This window comes from Nyctereutes procyonoides, unplaced genomic scaffold (genome assembly GCF_905146905.1).
Source record: "Nyctereutes procyonoides isolate TBG_1078 unplaced genomic scaffold, NYPRO_anot_genome, whole genome shotgun sequence".
In the NCBI taxonomy this organism is placed as follows: domain Eukaryota; kingdom Metazoa; phylum Chordata; class Mammalia; order Carnivora; family Canidae; genus Nyctereutes; species Nyctereutes procyonoides.
This window is the reverse complement of record NW_026575128.1, coordinates 9549706-9566049: the sequence shown is the minus strand read 5'-3', so window position 1 is coordinate 9566049 and position 16344 is coordinate 9549706. Positions and strand designations below refer to the sequence as shown.

The following is a 16344-nucleotide window of genomic DNA, read 5'->3' as shown; positions in this document are numbered from 1 at the left end:
AGGAGTTCAGCTTAAATTGCTTGAGAGTTGTAGATGCTCTGTAAATTCTTGTTGAATTACTCTCAGTAGTCTTCCATTGTTTGATACTTTGTTCTTTTCTTTTTTTAAATTCTTGAGAGACACAGCTGGATAGAAAGGCAGAGACATAGGCTGAGGGAGAAGCAGACTCCCTGCAGGGAGTCTGATGTGGGACCAGATCCCGGATTCCGGGATCAAGCCCTGGGCCAAAAGCAGATGCTCAACCGCTGGGCCACCCAGGTGTCCCATTGTTTGATACTTTTATTGTTTTATTTTGTTACTAGACCATGGATCATGATCACAGAGATTAGCTAGTAGTCTTCTTTCTGTGGCTCTCTCTGTTCATTTCAGTTTCCTTAGACTACTTAGGTACAGAAACATGTTCTTCCTGCTTCTTTCCTTTTCCACATTCTTCCCGTGGTAGACCTCTGTTTTCCTCTGCTCCTCAGCCCCAGACACCTGACTTTAATTTAGGTAGAAAAGGAGTTTGGCATATGTGTGGTGCTTTCGTGTTTTCATGTGACAGCTGAAACATAATGACTAATGTGAATGTGTGATGTGATATCCTGGGCAATATTTTAACATTCATGTGGTCTTTGATATTCTTTCCATTGTGCATTCTCATTGTGTCGCTACTGCATTTTTAAAATATCTGGATCCTACAGTATAAAATAGGAATCCCGGCTTTCCGCTGATACTGTATTTGTTGTGGGACTTTTGACCCCAGCACTCAAACACTGTGATTATAATCAAAAGAGTTCCCTTTCTAATTATAGATCATTATAGAATGGGAACATAGCAGTTCTTCATTTAAAAGTCTGTGTCCCATTCTATGACATGATTTGCCTTTTTCTTTGTCTAGTTTAAATGTTGATTTTCTTTACAAAGGGTGTAAAGACTTCTACCAACTTAATTTTTCTTGATTTTAGAAAAGTCTGTTTTGACCCCATCTCTATGATTTTTTTCCCCCTTTATTACCAACATTGTCTCTTAATTTAAGGTATTTTCATTTCCTAGGCAGTGGGCACTCACCACCTAGTAGCAGTTTGACTTCTCCGAGCCATGTCAACTTGTCTCCAAACACTGTCCCTGAGTTCTCTTATTCTAGCAGTGAAGATGAATTCTATGATGCTGATGAATTCCACCAAAGTGGCTCATCCCCAAAGCGCTTAATAGAGTAAGTAAATGAACTCTGTGTATTTAAATGGCTCTTGATTTTAAAAATCTGATTTTAGACTGGTGTGAATGATGCACTCATTAAGCGTCTTTTGTGATTGACTTACTGAGCAAATCCAGTTCTGTGAGAATTGTGATTTTACTTTTGACTTCATTCAAATAGAATAAGTTAGTTTAGCATCAGCTAAAGTAATATGCCAGTATTGTTCATTGAACTCCTGGCATTATTTCTGTAGTGCCAAAATTAGCAGAGGTTCAAGTAAGCAAGAAAGCTAGGAAGTATTGTACAAGTAAGAGGGCACCAATATTTGTTTTATATTAGAGTGGAGATAACACCTGTAAGCTAGGCATTATACCAGTGGAGGAATGATCCAGAGGTGGAAAAAAGACCCAGTTTCTGCCTTCAGGGAACTTGCTGTTTATTGGGAGAACAGACAGACATTAATAATCCAATGGCATACAGGCTAAGCCCAGAAAGCCATGGGAGTATTTTGGAGTCCTTAGAAGTGAGGGAAGGATTCACAGAGGAGGGAGGAGGTGTGATCCTAAGTAAGAATATGAGTAGGGAGAAGAAACATGGTGGTAAGGAGGGAGAAGTGGAAATGTTTTCTTGAAGTTAGAACCTTATTAAGGCAGGCCTATAGGCAAAGGGTGGGGAGTTGGGTTTCTCTGGGGGATCTGTAAGTTGTTAACTTTGGCAGTAGCATAAGTTGTTTAAAAAAAAAAAAAGATACAGAAGGGGTTGACAGGGGCAGGTCATCTAAGATTCTAGCCTTTTATGAATTTTGAACATTTTCTGACAAAAATTAGCAGTTGCTGGTCAGGTCTGCGTTTTAGAAAAATAGATTTGCCTAGGTATGTAGATTTGAATGAAATGGAGCTGCGTTACAGGTAAGGAGATCAGTCTAAACCAGGTAGTAAATTGAGAAATGTTGATAGCCTTAGCTATGGTAATCGCACGGGAATGAGGGAAGCGTCTAGATTCCAGAGATACTAAGCAAGCAGATTTTTATAGATACCAATAATAGGTTTTCCTTCATTCAAAAATATTAGACCTGTTTTACATTATTGAAAAAGCTAGGTGTGTTCTATGCACAGACAAGGCTTTATATGTGTGAAGTCATTTACACGAGAGCTGATAAGCAAAATACACCCTACTGGTGTATGTGTTGCTGTGGTTAAGCTTTTGGATTTTTTCGGAAAGAATAGGTTCTGAATCTGGTTTGCTTCAAAGGTGTGTGATCTTGGGGTACTTGGCTGGCTCAATTGGTAGAGCATGCAACTAGATCCTCGGGGCTTTGAGTTTGAGCCCCACTCGAATGGATGTAGAAATTACTTTTTAAAAAATTTTAAAGGGCAGCCCCGGTGGCGCAGCGGTTTAGCGCTGCCTGCAGCACAGGGCGTGATCCTGGAGACCCTGGATCGAGTCCCACATCAGGCTCTCTGTATGATGCTTGCTTCTCCCTCTGCCTGTGTGTGTCTCTGCCTCTCTCTCTCTCTGACTCTATGAATAAATAAATAAAATCTTAAAATTTTTTTTTTAAAAAAGACAATGGTGTGTGATCTTGGTCAAGTTATTTAGCCTATGTAATATTCAGTTTCCTCATTTGTAAAATGAGGATAACAATGATTTCTACTTCAAGGGGTCATTGTGAACATTTAAATGAGAATAATGTCACGGGGCAGTCCTGGTGGCTTGGAGCGCCGCCTTCAGTGCAGGGCCTGATCTTGAAGACCCAGGATCGAGTCCCACGTCCGGCTCCCTGCATGGAGTCTGCTTCTCCCTCTCGCCTGTGTCTCTGCCCCCCACCCCCCTTCTTTCTCTCTCATGAATAAATAAATAAAATCTTAAAAAAAAAAAGAACTTTAAAAAAAAGAATAATGTCAGTCAAGTGCTTAATAAAGTATTTGGCATGTAATCACTCAATATATAGAAAGTAAATTAATGTTTATTTGCTTTAATGTTACTGTGTTGTAGAGATAGTTGGCTTAATTTTTGTTGGGTATTTTTTCCAACTCTGCTGCTTTTTCAGGAGTTGGTACTATTGTTATAGCTTGGAGTTTGCTTTGTACGACAATGCAAATTTGGGAATGATTTTATGTGAGTTTGCAAGCCCCATACCATCAGCCTCCTAGTCCTTAGGCCTCAAATCTTGGTTTCTTTTAGTGAGAAATACTGTGTGGGACTCTAGTTTTCTTAAGCGTACACATGAACTGAGAAATATAGTATTCGTATATATGGATCATAACTGCTCAAAATCTCAAAACTTGTAAGGAGAATAATGACTGGTTCAGGAAGTTTTGTGTCTTAGTGGATCAAATTTAGTTTTTGAATGTGGGGGGAGAATGAAATATCTGTGACTTGGGTGTGATACAGTATCTGTTAAGACAGGAGACTAAAGGAAGAGGAATTTGAACCCACAATTCAAGACCAGTTTAGCACAAAGGCTTGGTTTAGCATCTTGGTTTCTTAATGATATATGTGGGAAAATAAACTATTGAGAAACTGTTAATTAGCAGTTTGCTAATAGGAATAGCACTTTATTTATTTTTTAAAGATTTTGTTTATTCATAAGAGACTCCGAGAGAGAGGCAGAGACACAGGCAGAGGGAGAAGGGGGCTTCCTGCAGGGAGCCCGATGTGGGATTTGATCCCGGGACCCCGGGATCATGACTTGAGCCAAAACAGATGCTCAGCCACTGAGCCACCAAGGTGCCCCACGAATTTCAATTTAATTTTGTAAATTGTTTTTTTATGACAGTGGGGTTAAAAGGAAATAAGCATTTGGAATCCAAAGTAAAGCTTATTTTTGATTTTTGATGTTTCCAAGCAAGTTTCCTTTGAATGGAATTAAGGATAGTATCTCACATTGAACTAGAGGACTCTGTTTTGATATTCAGTTGTACTTTAAGTATCGTCCAGAAGCATATAACTGTATACAGGAGAGCTTGTAGTATCTGGTTACCTTCTTTCTTTCTTTCTTTCTTTCTTTCTTCTTTCTTTCTTTCTTTCTTTCTTTCTTTCTTTCTTTTCTTTCTTTCTTTCTTTCTTCTTTCTTTTCTCTTTTCTTTCTTTCTTTCTTTCTTTCTTTCTTTCTTTCTTTCTTTCTTCCTGTCTTTCTTTCTTCCTTCATTCCTTTCCTTTCTTTCTTTGATCCTATTTATTTATTCATGAGAGACACAGAGAGAGAGAGAGGCAGAGAGAGAAGCAGGCTCCATGCAGGGAGCCCAATGTGGGACTCGATCCCAGGACTCCAGGACCATGCCCTGGGCCGAAGGCAGGTGCTAAACAGCTGAGCCACCCAGGGATCCCTAGTTAGCTTCTTTTTAACATCAGAGTCTGGCCCCAGTTTCAAGGGGTTCTCCTGAAATTTTTAGAAAATAGAAAATTTTATTATTGTACCTGTAACGGGCATGTCTACAAAGTCACCTGTAGGCTCATAGGCTTTTTTCTTTTCTCCTTCTATTATAAGCTTCCTTCTCTGGGCTTTCCTGGTACCCATCCCATGACAAATACACAGTTGATGAACCTCCCATTTGAAAGGATCCAGAGTTAAATTCTATGTCCTGCTAACCCACTGGATTCCTTTTTTCCCTCAGTTTTATGTTCTCCTTGTATGCCCTAATCTGGATTCCCAAACTGGTAGGGACTGCAGATGGTTTATTTGGCCAGCACGGTGTTTGTTGACTTGGGGGCAGGGTGTTGTTTTTTTAAATGGGCTTAAGTCTGTTCAAATGGAGCGTGTTGGCCCCGGGGCTGTATTCCTTACCACCTAGCCCAGTTCACATATTTATGTTCTCTGCCTGACCTTGCTGGGCATTGAGCCTGTGACACCTGCTGGTCATCGGCTGCTACTACTTATCTTCGGACTCACGGCTCAAGTTTCTGTCTACTGTTTTTCTGTCTCTGTAGAAAGAGAACTGGAAAACTTAAGTCTTTCACTATGCACTTTCCAAAGACCCGTAGCAATGGTAGCTTCAGTGTGAACTGTTAGTGAGCAGCTGTAAACGGTTATAAACTAGATGAAAGTCTGTGTTGGAAAGAACTTGTACTTTGGAGCCAGACATGGATTTGAAATTGCTCCAGTACTTACCAGCCGTGTGACCTGAGGCCAGTCACTGAGTCTCTGAGCTGAGCATCCATGTGTGAAGAGAATAATACTGTGTAGGGTTTTTAGGGAGCTTAGATTGTTATGGAGATGAAAACACAGTGTTCGGCACTTACCAAGGTGCTCAGTAAGATTTTGGATTCTGTTACTGTAATTCAGCTCAGCACTTCACATTTTTTGGTTTAGTTTATTTATGATATGATTACATACTATACAGGTTAGCCTGTTGCAGATAAAGCTTTCCTGTAAGCATATTATTCTTATCAATGTTGCTCTTATTTTTTAACTAAATTCTTTAAATTTTTTTGTTGCGATTGCAATAAATTATGGAGAAATGAGGATCCCCCCTTTTTTTTTTCATTGTGAGTGATTTTGAGCATTTCATTTGGCCCAGACATGGTTTCTTACCTGAGTAAAAAAGAAAAGCACAGCATAGATCTAACCTTTGGAATTGTATATAAAATAAGATACATATTTGAAAGGATTTGGGGTTTTTGATCTGTTGATTTAAAATATTGATTCTATTTTGATGATGTATCAAAGAGCTACAAAACATTTTGAAAATAACTTTCATGCAGTTCTTTTATTTAATGATTTATTTAATTTGATTTCTCTTACCTAGGTCTTTTACTCATATTTTCCATTGGCTCTCAAAGCTGTGAGGTAGACATTAGTTCCAGTACCTTGTGATGTATAGTGCTAAATTATCAAAGAAACAGTATTTAGTTACCTAAGGATTTTTGAAAAATAGATCAAAGAAAGTAAGTAACTAGGACAAACTACGTTTAAATTAGAATACACATTGTTCTAATACTGTAATATTAGAATGTTCTAACGTAGGCAGAGCACAGAGGATTTTTTGGGTAGTGCAGCTATACAATACTATAATGATGGATACTTCTCTACATTTATCAAAATTCATAGACTCTTATACCACCAAGAGTGAACCCTAATGTGAACTGTGGACTTCAAGTCAGAGAATGATGTACCAGTGTAGGTTCATTAGTTGTTACAAGTGAGCACATTCTGGGGTGGGATGTTGATAACATAGGAGGGAAGTTGGGCATGTTTGCGGAAAGGAGCACATAGGAATTCTGTAGTTTCTACTCAATTTTGCTGTGAAAAACTGCTCTAAAAATGAAGTTTATTAAATAAATCAAAAGAAGGTAAGTAATTAGGGCAAACTGTGTTTAAATTAGAATATATAATATGCTTTGCATCCATAAATCTGTAACAAAAAACTGGTCATGTGTATACTATTTTATATATAATATCTGCAGTATGAAAAATTTGGTTTCTTTTTATATTTAATAAGTAAATATATGCCTTTGATTATTTTATTAATATACAACTAACTCTGGATAAGTTACAGTTATAAGTATAATAATAGAGGAAACATGGGATCCCTGGGTGGCGCAATGGTTGGGCGCCTGCCTTTGGCCCAGGGTGCGATCCTGGAGACCTGGGATCGAATCCCACGTCAGGCTCCCGGTGCATGGAGCCTGCTTCTCCCTCTGCCTGTGTCTCTGCCTCTCTCTCTCTCTGTATGACTATCATAAAAAAAATAATAATAATAATAGAGGAAACTTTGTTTAGACCCTATTAATATTTTAACCAGCTCATAATTTCAGTTACCATAAATTTGCTTATAAAAAATACCGTGCTTTTGTATTTTGTTATTTCAAATACAGTTTTTAAGTGACTGGAAATACTGTTAAATACCAGTGTGGGCTTTTATCAAAGGATCTCAAAAATACAGAGAAAACATCTTCTGAGACTAAGTATAACAGACTTGGCAATTTTTGAGGTTCTAGAAATTGTTGCAGAGAATTATAACACGTATTTTTCTGTGAAGTAACGTGACAAGAAAACTCTAGTTTTAAACTTAGATCCAGAAGCAAAAATCTTACTAATATTTGATGACCTTTTAGCATGATTTGGTTGAGCACACACTATGCAAAAAAAGTCTCGTAAAGCACGAGACAGGAAACCTAGTCCTCACACTTTACAGTTTCCAATCTCAGAATAAGGGTTCCGAACTGTGTATGTGTGACCAGCTCACTGTCATTGATCGGCCTGTATTGGATTCAGATAGCCTTGTAGGTTAATGCCTTACTCTGACTCTCAGTTGCTTAAGAAGGTGATTACTGGTTTTTTAGTTCATCCGGATCTGCCTCAGTCTTGACACACAGCAGCTCAGGAAATAGTCTGAAGCGCCCAGATACCACAGAGTCGCTTAATTCCTCCATGTCCAATGGAACAAGTGAAGCTGGTAAGTGACACTGGAGAATTTGACTCTTTTTCCTAAAAATATTTTTTTGAAAAAAAGATTTGTGACACTGGTAGCATCACAGGTTGGTCTGACTTAATACCAGTCTAAGCATATCTGTTTTATTTTAGACCTTTTTGATTCACATGATGATAGAGATGATGAAGGAGAGGCAGGATCAGTAGAAGAGCACAAAAGCGTTATCATGCATCTCTTGTCACAGGTTAGGCTTGGAATGGATCTGACTAAGGTAAGAAACAAATTTGGCATTTGCCGTTAAGTCTTACTGTGTATGTGCGGGTTCTCGATGATTGTGTAGTGAATGTGGCTTGAAAATGTAGCGTAATGACATAACTTCCGTTTATACATTTGTGGTTTAATATATATGTAGATGAGTAAACTGAGAATTTTTACAAATGGGTGAAATATATGAAGCTAGAATCATAGAAATAGTATATGTGGATAATATGAATTAATTAAGATTTGGGTCTTACTGGGGTCTTATATTATGAATTAATTAATGTTGGGCCTGATTAGTAGTTTGGATAAAACCTAAAGCAGTGTGGTGTGTCCAGAATCAAAATGAGCAGAGTTCTGATCTTGGAGTTAGAGGACCTGTGTTTGCATCCTGCCTCTGCTATCACCAAACCATGTGACCTTGAGCACGTCTCTTCCTCTCTGATCTTTGCGTTTCTTATGCAAGATGGACATACAGTGTCCACTTCCCAGGGCTGTTAAGGATTGGAACATATAGTAAATGGGAGATTGTATGACAAACATTGAGGCACTCAATTAGTTTAAATGTTAATTTGTTTTTAAACTTGGTTCTCTAAACAGAATGCCCTGTTAATTTAGAAGACTAGTGCATATAGGTGCCTATTGTATTTCCCTACCACTGTGCTGGAAACCTCATCCTTGCACTTAATTCTCCCCACAGCTCTGCAGAGGTGTTGTTAAAATTTTATGGATGAGGAAACTAAAACTCATAGAGACTGAGTAACTTGGCCGGCAAAACTGAGATTCTGATATGATCTGTGATTTCAAAATCTGCAGTCTTTTTACTGCCAGCTCTTATCTTAAAGATTTGAGCTGCAGTCACTTTCATCTTGGTTAGATTGTTGCTCTATCTGGCTTTAGAAAGTTAATAAAATTTAGGATGCTCACTTCTTTTATGACCAGATCAACTCCAGTGCTAGATAGTCTTTGATACCTGTCAGCTTCACTCTGGTTTTGGATTTAGAGGGCTGTTGAGGAAAAAACTAATATATAATACTTTCTAATAAGTGTCTATAATAAAACCTTTTTACCTCAAATCTAAATGAAAACAGAAACACAAGAATAGCATTAATTTGTGGAATCCAACATACTTGCCAGGAATGTTCTAGATAAGAGAATATTTGCAGGAGTTTGTCCCAGAACTTTTTCTGTGATCATTAGATTGCATAATTGCTAGGTCAGAATTCCACTTCAAATTTGTTTGTTAGAGCTTAATTTTAGATGTTGACATCTAAATATTTTTTTTCTGTATCTTCCACTGTGGTCAGTTTTGGTCTAATGGAAGACTCCTCAGAAGATGACTTGAACAGTACTAAGTGTATTAGCTCCTATAATGAGAAAGCTAGAAGTAGAGTGGTTCTAGGATTGATTAATTCAATCAGTTGTGTGAGAAAGAAGCTAGGTTCCTTCTGTCACTTTGTTCTTCCATCCTTAGCATGTTGACTTTCACACTCAGGCTTGTCTCCTTGTCATTGCAAAATGGCTGTCACACTTCCAGTCTTCCCATCCTTAGGCAAATAATGTCAGGAGGCAGAAAAATAATTTTTCATGGATTTTGTTGTTGTTGTTGTTGTTGTTGGACATTCTTCTCCTGAGTGGCCCGTCAGACTTCCAGTTGAATCTCATTGGCCAGAGCTATGCATGTCCCACGCCTAAGCCAGTCACTAGAATGGGAGGTTAAATGATAGGAATAGATTAATCTGCATTCACCCCCTTGAGATCCAGGAGGACCCTGGATGACTCTTACGGCAACCTATAGCCTCAACCTGAGCAGAATCAGAATTCTGTTACAAAGGTTGAAGCAGGAATGTGCATAGACAACCAAAAGTGTCTGCCACAATCAAGTGTGTAATCCTTGGCTCACATAATTTTCTCTGCCAGATAATCTATATTTGGTTCATAGCTATTGTATGTGCTTGTTATATTATGAAAGACATTATTTTCTAACCAAAAATGTTAAAAAATTAGCTATTTTAGAAATCTTTACTGGCACAAGTGGATGGCTGTGATCGCCAACAGATTCTGAAATCTCAATGCCATTATGTATTCCAAAGTATTACAATAATGTCATAAATTTTTATCTCATTCTCCTATTTATAAAATGTATCTTTTCACTTCAGATACTTTCTAAAATTATTTCCCAAATACTTTGTAGTGTTTGGAAATACTACAGAGTCACATCTTATTTACCTTTCTTGGTCTTCAAAATAGTTCTAAGAAAGATATAAGCAGGACATATAATTATTCTCCTTTTACATAAACTTAGGTTATTTTCCAGGGCTGCCTCATACCTAAGTGGCGGCAAAGTAAGTACTGGAACCCAGGTTGAAGACAACCTAGTCCTGTTCCAGTTACTTGACATAATGGCATGTATAAGGGCTAAAAACATTGAAGATGATCTATTTAATGAGAGTTCTTATGAATTTTTTTTAAGTAGAGAGGAAGAAAATCTTTTTTTTTTTTTCTGATTACATATAAAATTTTGGGTTTTGGCCATTTCTTCTTTTTGAATGACCTGTTCAGTTCTTTTGTTCTTTTTCTTCTGTTGGTAATAGTAATCTTTTTCTTGTTGATTCACAAGAGCTATTTACGTATTAAAAGTGTACTTATTCCTGGGGGTCCTGGGTGGTTTAGTCCTTTTAAGTGTCCAACTCTTGATTTTGGCTCAGATTATAATCTCAGGGTCATGAAATTGAGGCCCATGTCCAGCTTTGCACCATGGGTAGAGCCTGCTTGGGATTCTCTCTCTCCCTGTCCCACCGCCTCTCCCCTCCCACCGCCCTGTGCTCTCGTGTGCTCTCGCTCACTTGCTCTCGCTCTTTCTCAATCAAAAAAAACGGTACTTCTGTTTTGTTCTTCAGCATTCTTACTTGACAGTTTGTAGTTTCTTCAAGAGTAGTAAAAAATTGGTTGCACCAAGTCAGCACATAAGCTTACCCACCAGTCTAAACAGATTTACATTATGAACATACATAAGATGGAAACATACATAAGAAAATGTTTACTTAAAATGTACACTCTGGAGTTGGATTATAAACATTCTAAATATTAGAGCCGTAGTGCCCTTTTCTAAGCTGTGTCGTCCCATCAGCATCTCCTATAATCTTTATATACCCGGCCACAGTGGCCCCTGGGTCAGTTGCTATTACACACGATTTCCTGTCTCCATGTCTTGTTTCCTGCCATGTCCATGTCTTGTTCTTCTGTTTTCTCCTCTGTTGCAGTCATACTCTTATCTAACGCTTTTCTCTAGTTCCACCTCAGTGAATCATTTCCCAGCTCTGCCCTCATTCTGGTCCACCAGCAGAGCATGATCTTTCCCTCTCCTGAACTTCCAGGACGCTTTGAACGTCTTGTATGTTTGTCACATTCCACCTAAGTTGGGTTTTTTTGAGATGTAATTGATTTCTTTAGAGAGAGGGAGGGGGGACAAAAACGGAGGGAGAGGAAAGGGAAAGAATCTCAAGCAGGCTCCTTGCTGAGTGCGGAGCCTGATGCAAGGCTTGGTCCTACGACCCCGAGATGATGACCTGAGGTGAAACCAAGAGTCAGACGCTTAACTGACTAAGCCACCCAGGTGCCCCAACGCTCCCCTAAAATTGAAGTACTTGTAGTATTCTTTCCTGTTTACCTTTGCCTTCACCACATTTAACACAGGATCCTGAATAGAGCAGATATACAGTAATTACTAAATTTAAGAGAATTTTTGTTGACTTTGGTGCTCCATAGTGAATAACTTCTATTCTGATAGACATTTCAAAAACTGTTCTTTCATTCCCTAATGAAATTCTTCTCTTTTTATAATTGGTTGTTCCTGATCTTTTTCATTCCTTCTTCCCAGTTTCCTATTTATACTTTTTCCTGTGTTACATTCCCAGCCCCTCAGCATTTTTCTTCCTGGGCTCAGCCCCATGGTAGAGAGGGAATCATTGATTCCCCCATCTTTATTCTTTCCTTTATTCTTTTAATACTTAAATTGAAGCATTAATTAGCATTAAATTAATGCTGAATTTTCTTGCTGTGTAATAGTATTCATGTGGTCCTTGCATTCTAGGAGATCATTTATTTGAGGACAGAGATGTGTAAGTAGATCAATTACCTAATTAAACTGATGGTAGTAGAAAAGCAGCATTAGAAAGTGCACAGACCTCTCAGTGTCAGACCCAGTTTGAATTCCACATCATTATGGAGCAATGAGAAAATTTCGCACTCTGAGCTTCATTTTTCTTGACTGTAAAATAGGGATAATAATTTCTTCAGAACAGGATTGTTGTACAGTTGAGTAACATGATATGTTACTGAATGTGGTTTGTCATTGTTATGCTGATTTGGGAGCTGTAGGGAGATGGTGCAGGGAAAGTGACATCTGAACCTTCAAAATCTGTTTGCTGTTTCCTATCTGCTGAGCAAGTTCATGGGCATTTCTGAATCAGAATAGTTTGGGAAGTAGGTATCAGAAGCATGCCTGGGCAGTATAGGGTGGGTATTACCATGATTGCAATGAGAGTTTTTTGTTGTTTTTTTTTTTTTTAAAGCAGTTCAGCAATCTGTTTATCTGTAGTGCAATTTGATCCTCAAGGGTCAAATGTATATGTTTTTCAGGTAGTTCTTCCAACATTCATTCTTGAAAGAAGATCTCTTTTAGAAATGTATGCAGACTTTTTTGCACATCCGGACCTGTTTGTGAGGTATTTGACTGAATACTGTAGTTTCCAATTTTTAAGCTGTTACTCAGTAGCTTTCTGTTGGTACAGGATAGATGGATTCCTGACGAAATTCAATTATCTGAATTCGGCAAACCTTTCTAAAGCATCTAGTGTTTGGCAGAAAAGAAAGTCGCAGTGTCTGCCCTTGAGGAGCTTACTGTCTAGCTTCCAGATTCTGGCTCATAACTTTTAAATATCAGTTTGCAATATTAGATATATGTACAAAGGGGAAGGTAAAGTTGGCACCGATTTATAAGGAGGTGAGTCCACATTGCTTTTCAGTGGTAGCAGGACATTTTTCTTCATAGAGGATGTTATAATCCGTCTTCTCTGATTGTATTCCTTGGCCTGGGAGTGAGGTTGACTGGAGCTAGATACAGATCATTTTGAGGTTTCCCGATGGGTGGGCACATTGACTGACACTGGTGTACAGTTGACCCTTGAACAACATGGGGGTTGAAGGTGCTTACCCCCCACATAGTCGAAAACCGGTCTGTACTTTTGACTCCCCAAAAGCTTCACTAATACTAGCCTACTGCTGACCAGAACTCTTGCTGATAACACAAAATAGTATTAACAGATTTTTGTATGTTTCATATGTCATATATTGTATTCTTTTTTTTTTTTAAGATTTTTATTTATCTATTCATGAGAGAAACAGAGAGGCAGAGACATAGAGGGAGAAGCAGGCTCCCTACACGGAGCCCAGTGCAGGACTTGATCCTGGGACCCCAGGATCACGACCTGAGCCGAAGGCATATGCTCAACCACTGAGCCACCCAGGCGTCCCTGTATGTTGTATTTTTAGAATAAAGTAAGCTTATAGAAAAGACATTATTAAAATCATAAGAGAAAATACATTTATAGTACTTTACTGTGTTTATTGAAAAAAATCCACATGTAAGAGGACCCTCACAGTTTAAACCCATTCAAGGGTCAACTGTATACATTTCTCAAATTCACTGAGTAGTTTGTTCTGTCACATACATTATACCTCAGTTCTAAAACGTCTCGGTCCTGGGTCCTCTCAGCCTGGCTTAGGGTGGACCATGCTGAGGAGGGCGGCATCAGCTTGTGTCCTGTCAGAAAGCAAGACATTAAATTTTCTCTTTCTCCCTCGCAGCATTAGTGACCAGAAGGATGCCAGAGATCGAATGGTTCAGGTTGTGAAATGGTACCTCTCCGCGTTTCACGCAGGAAGGAAAGGATCAGTTGCCAAAAAGCCATACAACCCCATTTTGGGTGAAATCTTTCAGTGTCACTGGACATTGCCAAATGATACGGAAGAGAATGCAGTGAGTTTTGTGCTGATGTTTTTAGTGATCTTAAGTTGCATACTGATTCAAGATTGCATTTTATTTGGGGGCAGATAATGTAAAGGCAGTGATCCAAAGATGCTCAGCACCCACAGAACAGGGTTGTTGGGTAGGTCAGCATACTCTAGATATAGTGAGCATGAAGGGGTGGCATGAGATGAGATTCAGAGATTGGGTCATGCAAGGCCTTGTGGTCCATAGTGGTAATTTTGTGGCTTTTTGTTTAAAAAGATCACTGTAATGATTTTGTGAAAAATGAATTGGAAAGGGGTAAAAATAGAAGCAAGGAGAGACCACTGAGGAAGTTTTGGCATTATTCCAGAAGAGACACAGTTGATTTGAGCTATATTGGGGAGGTAATACTGTTAAAGGGGACAATCAGAGATGAGCCCTGCAATGTGAGCTTTAGCAATTGATTGATGCCATTTACAAAAAGGAAAAAAAAATTACATTTGGGGAAAGGAAAATCAAGAACTCTAACTTGAAATATAAAGCGTGAGTTGTACGTGGAAATGGAGTTGTCAGGGAGTCAGAATTTTGAGTCTGGAGTTAAAGGGAGAGATCTAGGATAGAAATGAGGCTTTTAGAGATTTTAGTGTGTTTAAATGACATTTAAAGCACTGGAATTGGGTGAACTTACCTAGTAAGAGAGAGAAGAGCAGACCTGAGTCCTCAGGGCCCCAACATCTAGAAGCTGATTTGAGGAAATCTGCTGAGCCCTAGCCCACAGTCCCTGGCTCAGGATAGCCTCTGAGCAAACCATCCAGTCCTCTCTCCCTTTCCGTGGGATTCGTCACGTGTGTCCTTACTGAGGACAGAGGCAGTGCCGTGTGTCGTCCTTGCTTACTTGGCTGACATTGCTAAGTGCCTGCTGTCTGTGCACACCTGGCCGAGTCAGGCACCTCCTGCTTGCCTTCAGGGATGTCGTAGGGAGGTCTGGTTGGGGGACACCGACACAAAGCTGTAATTCCAGCAGTGACATTAAGTGCCATAATGACATTATGTGTAAGGTGCTGGGATGTGTGGAGGAGAGAACCGTTAAGCACTGGGGAGGCGGACTCCAGTTGTTAGACTATCCACAGTGTCCCTTGTTTATCCATATCAAAAGAAAATGTTATGTTTGCTTACAGGAGCTAGTTTCTGAAGGGCCGGTTCCTTGGGTTTCCAAAAACTGCGTGACATTCGTGGCTGAGCAGGTTTCCCATCATCCACCCAGTAAGTCACCGAGATCCTCTGCACCATCCATTCTCAAACTGTTCTGTCCAAAGGGGGTCATTAAAAGCTCCATAGCTGGGGCACCTGGGTGGCTCCGTCAGAGAACATGCAACTCTTAAACTCAGGGCTGGGTGTGGAGCCTACTTAAAAAAATAATTTAAAAAAAAAGCTTCACGATTGAGGTCACTTTAGTTGGTTTTGTGGCTGTCTGTATTTTTCTAGCCTTATGAAGATTGGCTCCTCCTATCTGTTCCTTGTGTAGGTACCGAAGGTTCTCTTCACTGATTAACTGCATGTAAAAAGCAGAGATGTGGGAAACGAACTTGTTATCCTTCTATGGTCATCTTACACATAACGAGCTGTGCTCTAGAGACCTCAGCCATTTTGAGAGTTTATATAAATTAGACGTGTATGTTCCTGACATAGTGGGCAAAGCGTATACCCCTAATGTCTGCGTTGCTCAACGGTGTTAAGACTGGAAATACTGGGTGGGCCCAGATTGGGGCTAGGGCAGCAAGGACATGCGTGCTGACCAGAAGATTTCTAAGTCTCCAGGATTGCTACAGCCTCATGGTTCAGGGAGGTTCCTGCCCATATGGCCCTAAATGGTGCTTGCATTGGGATAAACAGGGTATAAAAGGCAGTTAGGTACCCCCTGGCCTCTTTTGATGCTCTTCTTTGAGGGACATAAGGATTTTCCCCCTGAAGCCTGTTTTTTCTCCAGATGGAGTGGGAGAGGTGACTGTAGCTATGTAGTGTATTAAAAACAATTTTTGTTCAGTTTCAGCCTTTTATGCTGAGTGCTTTAACAAGAAGATACAATTCAATGCGCATATCTGGACCAAATCAAAATTCCTTGGCATGTCGATTGGGGTGCACAACATAGGGCAGGGTAAGTCTCTGCGCATGGGGTGTACCAGAGTATTAATAGAATTTTATTCTAATATGTGCTGGCCCCTAGCCTAGTGAGGGGAAATGGCACCAAGAAGGCCAGACTGGATGTCATTGTTTGCATAAAAAGGATGTGTTTTGGGGAGGAGAGCAGGCGTGGAGGGTGCAAGATTGTTTTTTCCTAAATTGAATGGAGTGTCCATCAACCAGACAATAAAGCCTTACGGCCACTTGACACCACTCCTCACACTCTCTATCCTTCTCCCCACAGGCTGTGTCTCATGTCTAGATTATGACGAACATTATATTCTCACGTTCCCCAACGGGTATGGAAGGCAAGTAGAGCTGACTCCATTTCCTCCCCTTAG

General features: G+C 39.5%; 1 protein-coding gene across 7 annotated transcripts in view; it reads left to right on the top strand.

Moving 5' to 3' along the window:
• OSBPL9 (oxysterol binding protein like 9) overlaps positions 1-16344 on the top strand; it is a 163873-nt gene that overhangs the window by 141865 nt on the left and 5664 nt on the right. For all 7 annotated transcript variants that reach the window (XM_055341778.1, XM_055341777.1, XM_055341775.1 and 4 more), the window contains 8 exons: positions 1036-1195; positions 7463-7575; positions 7704-7822; positions 12451-12536; positions 13678-13849; positions 15001-15085; positions 15867-15977; positions 16248-16311. In XM_055341778.1, the coding sequence (XP_055197753.1) occupies positions 1036-1195; positions 7463-7575; positions 7704-7822; positions 12451-12536; positions 13678-13849; positions 15001-15085; positions 15867-15977; positions 16248-16311 (910 nt within the window). The remainder of the gene's footprint in view (positions 1-1035; positions 1196-7462; positions 7576-7703; positions 7823-12450; positions 12537-13677; positions 13850-15000; positions 15086-15866; positions 15978-16247; positions 16312-16344) is intronic.